The following is a 12,324-nucleotide window of genomic DNA, read 5'->3' as shown; positions in this document are numbered from 1 at the left end:
TCTCTCTCTCTCTCTCTCTCTCTCTCTCTCTCTCTCTCACACACACACACACACACACACACACACACACACACACACACACACACACACAAAGATGTACCACTGGGGTACAGCTAACTACTCCAAATGATAAGAACAACTTCTCTGTCGCTTAGCAAATACAAAGTACAGAATTTGAAAACTGCTAAGTCTGGGTGGTTCTGACCAAACCTCTTACTGGCTTTGTAATTTTGTTTGTCTCCTTTTTCCATCTCATTGGCATATATACAATCATGATAAATAGTAATGGTAATATGAGCAATATAATCCAGAGGCCAAAGTGAAGGGTAATTGAGGCAATGTGTTTAAAATACTTATGGTAAAGCAGGATGCTATATTAGTATCTTTATTATGATGATCACTTAACTGATAATTTCAGAATTAGTCTGTATTTTCTTTCTGTAGGCAAGATTAATAGTCATTTTATTTCTCTTTAAAAACGCAGTTTGCATTTTCTTCTTTTATCAGTGTGTGAGGTGAGTACAGGCATGAGTGTGCCACAGCACTTGGGTGTACAGAGGACAAACGTTACCTATGAACCATCTTCCCAGACCCTTGTTCTTCTATCTTTTCAGTTTGATTCCCTAATATAGCCTGAAACAGTCTGCATTTTTTATACAGGGAGTAATTTTTACTGGAATAACCTCATGTTAGCATACTGGCAATATACACTACAGTCTCCAGACTGTCAATTAGCAGATCTCAAACTGTCTGTTCACAAAGATTTCTTAGCACTCTCAAATATGATTCTACTTATGTGAGCAATATCTACTAATCTTATCAAATTATGGAAGAAATGGTATATGCAACTTACTCATTAAAAATAAAAACATTACTCTTACTATCTTAAAATAATATCTTAATAAAATAACTATATTTTACCTAAGCCAAAAAAGTGTGTGTATGCTTTCCTAACTGAAAACACTGACCCTCAAATTTGTATGAAAATGCAAAGAACCCTGAATTTTCAAAATAACTGAAAAGAAAAAAATTACTACAAGTTGTGTCCTCTCACTTCCAGACATGCGCACAACAGCACACGTGTGCAGCATCTAAGAAAAATATGCAAAATATTTAAACATGTACTTTGTCAAATAAATTATAGGCAGCATATTAGGACATAAAAGATAACCAACATCATCAGCCATTAGAAAAATATGAGTTAAATATTATCACATATATACTAGAAGGCTTAAACTATACTTAAAAGACAAATACAAGAAAAGCAATGCTGGACAGCACTGTACAGCAGCAAGAACAAAAAGAGAGAGACTTCTACTTTGCTGCTAAGGATACAAAATGGATACCTATTTTATATAGTATCCATATACTATTTTATATAGTCTAGCAAGTCCCTTTAAACATGAAATATTAATTTGTCACATGACACAATTCCATTATTAGGTATCTACCTTAGAGAAAATAAAACAAACCCACACAAAGACATGCACGCAGGTGGTCAAAAACTACAAACAAAATGTCTAGCAACTGGTGAGTGGATAAAATGAGTATATCCACAGAACAGAATACTACTCAACTAAAGAATAAAGAATAATGAAGTTCAATCCATTAAACACTGACAAACCTCAACAGTATTAGCTTTTTGGGTATGGATGGTATCATACACCTTTGATCCCAGCACTCCGGAGTGAAAGAAAGGTAGGTGGATCTCTGGGAGTTTTGAGACCAACCTGTTCTATACACTGAGTTCCAGGCCAGCCATGGCTACACAGTGAGATCCTGTCTCATTTAAAATGAAAACAATGATGGTGGTGGATGGGGATTGGAATCAGTTTTCTTTAAAGTCCGCTGGAAGTGTGGCCATGCTCCAGTGAGTATCTGAGCAACACAAATTGGATTTTTCTTCTTTTTTGGGTGGCAGGTCACAGGGAGAGACCAACCTGGGAGGACTGGGAAGTGAGTCATCAGGATGTATTATGAGAAATTCCCAAATAATAAATTAAATGTTAGAAAAAAAAAAGGCTGTTCAATGTTAGGCAGAATATGAAAGTCTAAATATTATTTGATATCTTTTAATATAAAATTTCTAAAAAATGCAAAATTTAGTTAGTGGTTACCTTCTGGTCTAGAGGGCCAAGTGAAATCTGCACATAGCTAGCTAAAGGACTTTGGGAGTGGTGGTGTTCACAGTGTTCAGTAATACCTTATCAGCTAACTGAGTTTAAAATCTACATCAAGCATTGTAGGAGCAAGAGGATCAGATCATCTGCTGTGAGAGTGTCTCCTAGTAATTTGAGATGCTACACCCATATGGTCTCAACAATGTACCTGCCTGAAAATGAGCCAAACAAGGCCAGCAACAAAAGACATGCTAAAGTGTACAGGGGAAAGCCCAGGAGGCCTCAGCCCTACATAAAGAACTACAAGTAACTAAGGAATGCTCGAAGAAGACTTCCCTAGGGACGAGCACACAACTGGTTAAACAATACCAAATGGTCAGTCCTGAAAACATACTCACCAGTAACATTATACAGACTGAGCAGGTCATATGGGGAGGGCAGGGGTGTAACAACAATGGGGGGAGGGGCATGTGTAACAACAATTGATGCAACCCTGTGAATTTAAACGATAACGTGGAGGGTAATACGGAGGATTTGGACACAGGAAAGGGAAGGGAGAAACAGTAATCTTGAAAAATAAAAGAGAATTTTTTTGAAGTCTGTAAACATTTTCATTATACATTAGCAAACCCTGAAGCTCCTTGGCTCACCACTTCAATAACTTCCCAATGGGATACCTTAAGGCTACCTATGTGCCACCCACGCTACCATTTTAGGACATAACCATAGATTCCTCTCTAATTGGGCTCCAAAATGTCCAAGAAATGGTCAATATCTCAATAACTCTGATGAAATAGTCCTATGCAATAATCTGCTACTCCCTGAGCCCCAACAGCTAACCAATAAGAGGTGAGCAGTCAATAAAAGCAGTCAGCAAGTTCAGAATAGAGAGCAAGTAAAATAACTGAGGTAGAAAATGCATGGTTAGTAAGCAAGTAAAATTACATTCTATGGTAACGACTCAAGAGTGAATGACTTCACATCACAGTTACAGAAGCCATCAATGGACATTAGTTTCTTAGAAATTAATTAATGTCTTAGAAAGTTCCTAAGGGCTCCAGAAAGAAAGAACAAACCAAAGGCTTTCACCAGCAGTATGGGGTGTGTGTGCATATACATGAGATGCTGTGTTTTAGAAAAAAATGACACATGCAGTGGTTTATCTGCACAGCAAACAGAACGAATACAAAAAGGAGGCATGGATAAAAGGCTGCATTTGGGGGTTTACCTCATAATAGTTCTTTAAGCAAAAGCCCAAACTAAAAAGGAAAAAGAAGTGGAAGAGGGACAGAAAAGTAAGACTAAAATCCTACTTCCAAGAATAGTCATTAAAAAGAAAAATTCCTCAAAAACCCTTTCCTTGAACCAGCAAGAAGGCTCAGTAGGTAAAAGTGCTTGCTCCCAATCCTGGTGAGTTATCCACATTCACGTAGTGGAAGAGAAAAGCAATTCCAGAAAGTTATCTTGACTGCTGCCCAGGTGCCCACATACATACTAAAATACCTACTGTTTTAAATCCCTTTCTTTTATTAAATGTCCATGGTAAGTGCAAGGTCCACATCTTAAAATCATTTCCACATGTGGGTCATTAAACGTCAGAATTGTAAGGGATATAGTAATAAAAGCCCCCCTCCCCCAAGACAGGGTCTCACTATTTAGCCCTGGCTAATTAGCCTGGACCATAAAGATCTGCCTGCCTCTGCCTCCTGAATGCTGAGATTAAAGGCATGAACCACCAGGCCTGGCAAACCAGATTGTATAGAATAAAGAGAACCAAAATATTCTCTTTCATCTGTGTCTTTGGGAGACAAAATGGGAAACATTCCTGACTTACTAAGTAAGCTGTCTAGCAGCTCTACATCCAAATCTGCGGGTCTCCTCTGCTGCTGAGCTACTAACTGGCAAAAGTCCTGGGCAGCTCTCACAATATCCGCTTTTCCATCTTCTGGGGACAGCACCTTCACTGCTGAAGGGCAATTTAAAACTAGAGAAAAAAACAGATAAGGTAATTTTTAAAACACACTCTTCCATATTTATTCCAAAATCAGTTCTATGAAGTAAGCTCAGACCAAACTAAAGACAGACTTGTGATAACCAGGAACCACTCGAGCCCTTCGGTGTCAGTACCAAACACACCCTTTGCTCCTCTGAAAGGAGCCATGCAGCCCAGATCACAGCGGTGCCTGTTTGGACATACCAGCTTCTCTAAATCCTCAAAGCAGCTTTGCATAGTGAGTAAGCCCTCTACAAAAGACGCTAGCCACAATTTTTGCTATCTAAAAATGCCATCTACACTAATAGTGAATTTAGTAGTAACATAAAAGAAAACTTCAAACTAAAGAAAACTGTGCCTCAGTGGAGTATGTGTGCACTGTCCACACACCTATCTGGCTCTGTGCTTCAGTGGAGTGTGTGCACTGTCCACACACCTATCTGGCTCTGGAAGCGACTTTATAACTGTAAGACTCTAGATAACTGGTAATAATACAAAAATATTACATTAAACAATCTTTCATATTACCCTATAGAAAAACCAGTTTTGCATCAATTTATATACTCATTAAATTTACTATTATAGACGTATCTGTTCTTGGGCTTCTCTGTTCACAGGGCTATAAAATCTGCATGGTTAAATAAATCCTTAAACATGGATTTATTTCTATAATGTCAATTGCCATTCTATTATTTTCTGAATATTATTTTCTAGCAATATAATTGATTATAATAAAGACCAAAAGAGCAAAATAAATGAAGAACGTGACAAAATCCATCCTGAAACACATATGGTCATGTGCCCAGTTGCCCACATGTACTTACCTTGATCGTCTTTGTCATTACTATTTGCAAACTCTGGTGAGTATTTGGAACAATCTAGGCCCAAAAGTTCCTGTTGTTGTTTTAATATTTCATCCATCAATCTGGAATTATTTCTCTTGAATATACCTTAAAAAGAAAATTATGAGCAAAGAGATCAGAACCAGGTTAGGTGACACTCTTCAATGACTACCAGATGTTTGCTGTGGATACAATACTAGACCCAAACAGGATGCATTTCAAATACAGCAGTAACGGCTAGTCTCAAACTAGAGTCTAAAAGAAAAGCATGACACACAAGAACTGTGACTATGACACGTTAGAACTTGGGAAGGAATTTTAAGAGGTCCCGTACTTGAGACCTTTACTTACTGACATCCTAAGAAACTGAAATTCAGTGTCCTGGGGGCTGGTCTAGACATGTCTTTACTCCTGATTGCCGATCTAACATTTTTTCTCTGCAGGTTTATTAGCTAAATTAAATGCTCCTGCCTCAATTTGATTTGTTTTGTAAGAGAAAGCAGTATAAATTATGCACAAAGTAAAAAATAAAATCAGAGTATAGCTGTTGAGAGGCCCTGCTGGTCAGGTCAGATGTTAGAGTCTACCATAGCCTGGCAGTTTTCTCTAGGCTTGGCAACAAGTCCCCAGGGAGACTTCCTGCTCTCCACCTGCCCCTATCTGGAGAATGTTCCTAGACCCAGAGGATTGCCCTTATCTGAAAGCTGTCTAAAACTTGGGTGCCTGATTTATCTCTAGCATGACCTCTGGCACAGTTTCCTGCTAGAAGCCTTCTCCTAGGAATTGTCCTAGGAGCTTTGCTATAGATCCCTGTTGCCACATACAGGAGCCTTATGAAAGGAGTGTGCCATTTAATGCAAATTAGAGTTTGTTCCCTGGCTTCCCAATCCTATATATTTCCTACACTCTGGAATAAAGTTGAGCTGATTTGCTAAAGTCATCTCCCTGAGGGCTATCTCTGTCATATCCACAGTCATCCAAGCTCGGTTTCTAGCTTCTGCAGCCAATTATCCAGAGGAAGACACAGAACCACGCAAAACTCAAAAAATTTAAACCCAAGTACAAAAATATTTTTTTTTTAATCTTCCAACCATGCACAGCAGTTAAGGTTTATGGCCACCACATCCCTTAGAGAAAAATAAAAGAGAAACTATATGACACCCATCTAACAATCTAAGTTAAAAAGAAGAGGAGGAGGGGAAGGAGGGGTAGGAAGAGAAGGGACCAGCAAGCAAACACCAAGCTGGACTCATCCACCTAACAGTAACGTGGTGATCAGAATGAAAACAGCCCCCAGAGGCTCAGAGGGGGTGGCGTTATTTGAAAGTGTTAGGATGCGTGCCCTCGTAGTAGAAGGTGTGTCCTTGATAGAGGAAGTGTGTCACAGGGGTGAGCTTTCAGGTCAGGTGCTCAAGCCAAGCCCAGTGGCTCACTCTCCTTCCTGCTGCCTGTCAATCCAGATAACTCTCAGCTACCTCTCCAACACCATGCTTCTCTTCCCTCTAGGACGATAATGGACTAAACCTCTAAACGTAAGCCAGTCCCAATTGAATGTTTTCCTTTATAAGAGTTGTGTGGTTATGGTGTCTCTTCACAATTAAGATAAGCAGAAGAAAAAAAAAAAGTCTTCCAACAGAAGAAGGCTTATTACAAGAAGCAAGACTTGGGGGTCTCACCGATGTCTCAACAGGTGAGCAAAGGTGCTTGCTATGGGTTCAACCCCAAAAGTCCACATGGTGAAAAGGATCAATTCCCACAGTTGTCTTCCGACTTCCACACACACACAAATAACAAGCTAAATAAATAACTAAATAAAGTGAAACAATTTTCCAGTGCAAGACTTGAACTAAATTCAATCTAGGAAATTAAAAAGATACCTACAGAGAAGCCATTAGACAGGGGAAATGTTAGCCAGAGTGGGGTCTGGAACATAAAATACACACACAGACTGCTGATGCAAATGTTACGAGGAAAGGACTGAGATGCCACTCTAAGTTTTATTTCATACTGCTGGCCAAACAGATATTCGACAATGTACAAGCAACACCTAGACAGGCAACAGGCTACTACAGGGCCCCACACAGAATCCAGTCTGAGGACTACTATAGCCAACCTGAGTACAGAGAGTACGCCATTAGAGAAGAATGAAGAGATGGCTCAGAGGTTAAGAGCATTGCCTGCTCTTCCAAAGGTCCTGAGTTCAATTCCCAGCAACCACATGGTGGCTCAAACCATCTGTAATGGGGTCTGGTGCCCTCTTCTGGCCTGCAGGCATACACACAGACAGAATATTGTATAATAAATAAATAAATATTTTTTTTTAAAAAAAAGAGAAAAGAATGAAGACCATCCCATGGCTTTTATGCTAGGTAGTAGAAGACTACATTTTTCTAAGCGAACTTATTTATTTGGGTGGGAATGGCACACACAAGTCACAGCAGACACATGTGAATGTCAAGAGGACAACCTGAAGGAACTGGCTCTCTTCTTCGACCAAAAAGTGGGGAGGGCCTTGAGAGGTGGTTCAGCAGTTAAGAATACATATTGTTCTTGCAGCAGACCCAAGTTCAGTTTCCATATCAGCCAGTTCAACCACCTGTAACTCTAACCCCAGCAGAGCCTATGTCTTCTTCTGGACTCTATGGGCACCTGCATTCACATCTACACAATCCCTCGTGTGTGCGTGTGCATGTGTGTGTGCATGTGTGCATGTGTGTGCGCATGTGTGTGCGTGTGTGTGCGCATGTGTGTGCGTGTGTGTGCGTGTGTGTATGTGTGATTAAAAGTAAAATAAATCCTTGTTAAACATGCAAACTTGAACAATGATAGTTACAGATGCCAAAAACCTCCCATGTACAATACAAAAACATCTGTGTCACTTCAAAGACCAGATAAATATATAATATAGACATACAAATATCACAAGAGTTTCATATCTATGAGGATGAAGTCCAGGTCCGTCCTCGTAGCTCCTCAGATGGAGAGAATTCCTCAGCCCTCTCTCACTGCCCAGAGTTCTTGAGTCTAGTCATTCAGAAATCTTTAAATCCACTAGGGGGCAGAACAAGGGTAAAATTAATATGGCAAAATTTAGGCTTCATATTTAAAGGTATGCCAAGAAGTCTAGTAATATAATGAGAAATCTCTGTGAGATTAATGTCAAGGCAGCCATGTTGAACAAATATTTGAATCTGTAAGTAAGTAAGAAGGTGTTGTTTTGTTCCAAATACGTCCAGTTCATTCCAACCACAACTTTTACCTCAAGGTTCTGTAAACAAGCAAATGGTAGCAGGGAGAAGACTCGACAGCCATGGTGCCTACCTTTAATTCCAGCACCCAGGACGCAAAGGCAGGCACATCTCTAAATTCAAGGCCAGCCTGGTCTACAGAGCAAGTTCCAGGACAGCCTAGGCTACACAGAGAAACCCTGTGGGGGGGGAGGGGGAAGACACCTGGCTCTCAGACAATCAGAACAAGTTGGGGGAGAAAACAATAGCTCACACCTGTAACCCAGCACTTACGGAAGCTATAACCAGTGTGAGTACTGTGGGTCTGAGGCCAGCCTAGGCTACATTCTGAACTCCAGGACAGCCTCTGACTGGGCTATGACGTGAGGCTGAGACCTCATCTCAAAGGAAGGAGGGGTGCTGCAAAAGTAAGTTTTATGCATTTCGGGCCACGGAATGTAGAAAAAGGCAGAGTGAGAACTACAATGGATGAGGTAGGTGGGCAAGCGTGCAGTTCTAGACCTAAAAGCAGCACGACGTGCCCAGCCACCCAGGCGTCATCTCCACTCTGCAGCACCGCCACCTTCACCGCTCACGAATAAGCCAAGCAGAGCTCAGGCTACGATACAGCGATGGTCTCTGCGCCCTCGTTCCTTTTGTCCAATGCCATAGTAGCTTCCAGTCACTGCAGCCTTCTTCATGACAAGCACCTTCCAGCAAGTTTTCCTGCCCCTTCCAGAATGTTTCACTAGGCTACCAAATCACTCAGCTCTGGGTACATCTCCATCTCATCCCATTCCAACTCAGTGTCTTCAATGGCTCCATGCAGTAATAACCCCCTCAACATAAACACTGCTGTCTCTGCTTCGACAGCAAACGGGTAGAAATAATGCATGTTTAGGAAATAAATCAACCTATTTCTTTGTAGCTCTATAATCAACAAAATTAATCAACCTTAGGCTTCTCAAACAGATGTAGTCACCCAATCCCTACCCTTTACATGACCTTCAAAGGCCTCTGCCTGCACAATTCTCCCAATTTCCTTCCAGAGACCTTTCCCAGTGTCTCATTCGTCCCCTAATTCACAAGGATTTTGTTCAAATCCCTTAATAAACTTAATATTGCACTTTTTAAAGTAGCATTAACTTAACCAACCACCTCCATCACTGAACTTGATTCTTACCTGTGAATTTCTAGCTCATTTATCTTTTTCTCCCAAGTCTCCCTCTATATAACAGGAGTTCAGTGTTTACTTAAAAAATTGAATTATCAGTACACAAAGTGCCAACCAGCAACAAAACCTGAGGGGCATGAATGGAAACTCTCACAATACAAGTAGACACTTCCTGATTGCATGCAGAATTTACAAGGCAGAACGGTTGAGCCCGACTCAGAGAGAGCCTTGCTCTAGGCTAAGCTGGGCAGAGAACAGCTGATAATAAACTATAGTTTCTGCCCAAGGCTTACATGAAACAGGCACAGCTGACCCTATAGCTGACCACACTCTACAGCGTTTATTTCACCCACAAAGTATGTGAGGATGACCAGTTTACGATTCTCCTTGGCAATCAGAATCTAAACGTGTCACATGGTACAAGAAAGAAAAGACAAAAGGCTGGCTTTGACTGCCATAATTTCTCAAGAAATAGCACAGGGTATGTGGACGTTAGGTTTTTTCTCATTTATAATCTACCCTATTTGTCTTCTACAAGGTAAACTGATCCAAAAATGTTGGAATGAAAAAGAGGGTGAGAATTCATATTTGGATTTAACCAATTTAAGGAAAACCCATCTGAAAACACACCTTTGAGAAAGCAGAATATCGTACTGCAGTTTAGCCAGGTATTTTAAGGCAGACCCAGTGGTACATATCTAGAACCCCAGCACTTAGAGGACTGAGAACTCAAGACCAACCTGAGCTACACGGTAAGACAACAACAAAAAGAAAGGAACTTTAACCTCCCCTTTAACGATAAGGAACTAGATTCAGGGTGGTCAAACAACTGTCCTTAGTGTTGGAAGGATTTGCTCTAAAATCTAGGTCTAAATTACTATCAGTCAGTCTTTATTATTCTTGGTGTTATTTTTGCTTGATGGGGGGTGGGGGAGGTGCATGTTTATGCAGGTTGAAGGAAGGACAACTTTGTAGAGATGTTTTTCCGCTTTGAAATGGATTCTGGAGGTGCAACTTGGGTTGTCAGGTGTGGCAGCAATCACATTTAGCTGCTGAGCTGTCTCGAAAGCCCACAGTATTAGCTTTTGAAAAACTCAGAACTGTAGCATGTGGTGGTTTAAATGAGACTGTCCCACACAGGCTCATGTATTTGTACATATGGTCCTCAATTGGCGGCACTATTTGGGGACGCTTCAGAGGTGCGGTCTTGCTGAAAGAAGTGTGTCACACAGTATTAGCACAGCAACAGAGAATTACTACCACAGCAACAGAAGAGACTAATACTTTCTTTCTATACTGTTTTAAAGGATTGAGAAGGTTCACAGGGAAAACAAGTATTTGTTGTGAGATGTTTGTTTACACCGTGTGAAGATGTATTGTTGTGATTGGTTTAATAAAGAGCTGAATGGCCAATAGCTAGGCAGGAAAGAACAGGTTGAACTTCCAGGCAGAGGAACTCAGAATGAATCCAGGGCTGTGAAGGATACCAGCAAGACATGGAGAGAGTGGACGTACAGAATGCAAGAAAGGTAAAAAGCCATGTGGTAGAACATGGATGAACAGAAACAGGCTAATTTAAGTTACAAGAGCTAGCTGAGAACAAATCTAAGCTAAGGCCAAGCTTACATAATTAATACATCTCCATGTCATTACTGATGAGCTGGCAGTCACAAAGAATGTCTAGCTACAAGTATTCTTGTAGAATCACCTAGGAATCTAATGTAAGTTTTGTTATGACATAAGGAATTTCTGTTTTTGTTGCTCTATAACTATCTTACAAAGGCTTGATTTCCCAAAGTTATCATGAACAGATTAGTGAAAGAGTCGTCTTTGAAAACACACATACATACACAAGCACACACATCTCAAATTCCCATGAAAGAATAAAATTTTATGCTAGGAAAGCTGTACCTCAGGGAAAAAAATTGTGTGTGTGTGTGTGTGTGTGTGTGTGTGTGTGTGGTGTTTCTTGATAAACAAGAGCTATGTGCTTTGGGAGCCAGATGTGTCTCTTTTATATTCTAGGAAATGTTTGTAACTGTGGTATAAAAACTAAGTGCACAGTTTAGACAACACTAGAAGCTCCCTGACCTTCCACCATGGCACACTGGAATGTCCCTACCCTCGCCCTGGTGCATGTGTACACAGCACTCTAGAACCCGTTCTAGAATGCAGTTCTTTCGTGCTGCTCTGTCACTGACACAAAATGTATCCTTCCCTGCTCCGTTCTCATGAATATCTCAATTCTGCTATTTTACCAAAAATGTTTCAGCTGATTTTGTTCAGGTCTCAAAATAGAGAAACTGGTATTTCCGGGACTGGATAATATAGTTCAGAGGTAGAGCCTAGCATGCACTGAGGCCCTAGGTTTGAATCCCAGGACCATATATGAACCAAACAATAAATCAACCAATCTTGCCTGTACTTCATAAAGGCTCTTGCAAAACTCATATGACATATATAATCAAATGTATAAAATGACTATGAAATATATACTCAAATACTTAAAATACACATTTAACACATCTATTAGAATTTTCATAATTGTTCCTTCTGTAGGAACAATCCTTTTAAGAAACATCTAGCAAAAAGAATTCACAGGACAAAGAAAGACAATACTAAAAAAATCTCTCCTAGGTGCCAAGCTCCTCCAAGCTGTGCAATTAAAGCAGTGTGTCCTTATATACATGCCTTTTATTTTCAACCAGAAATCTAAGTAAATTACCTGTTGGTTAACTTCGTTTAAGCTCTGTAACACACAACCATCACACTACTGGAGGAGAGTCTTTAGAGAAGAAAACATATACTTAATAGCACAATCATTTTAAATGAAGAATATATATATTAAAATTTTACATTACTGCAATCATAAACACAAATCCTTATAAGTCATTAAGCTATTTTATTTTATTGGAGAACCTCAGGACACCTCACACATAACATGCTAGGACATAATGCTAGGACATTA

At 40.1% G+C, this 12,324-nt stretch overlaps 1 protein-coding gene across 1 annotated transcript in view; it reads right to left on the bottom strand.

Moving 5' to 3' along the window:
- Window positions 1–12,324, bottom strand: part of Nus1 (NUS1, dehydrodolichyl diphosphate synthase subunit) — a 25,283-nt gene that overhangs the window by 5,441 nt on the left and 7,518 nt on the right. Inside the window, exons 2-3 of the mRNA XM_005363623.3 lie at window positions 4,938–5,063; window positions 3,955–4,104 (exon numbers count right to left, since the gene is read on the bottom strand). Of these exons, the coding sequence (XP_005363680.1) occupies window positions 3,955–4,104; window positions 4,938–5,063 (276 nt within the window). The remainder of the gene's footprint in view (window positions 1–3,954; window positions 4,105–4,937; window positions 5,064–12,324) is intronic.

Source organism: Microtus ochrogaster, linkage group LG9 (assembly GCF_000317375.1).
Source record: "Microtus ochrogaster isolate Prairie Vole_2 linkage group LG9, MicOch1.0, whole genome shotgun sequence".
In the NCBI taxonomy this organism is placed as follows: Eukaryota; Metazoa; Chordata; class Mammalia; order Rodentia; family Cricetidae; genus Microtus; species Microtus ochrogaster.
Note: the sequence above shows the minus strand (reverse complement) of the source record. Positions and strands in the feature narration are given on the sequence as shown.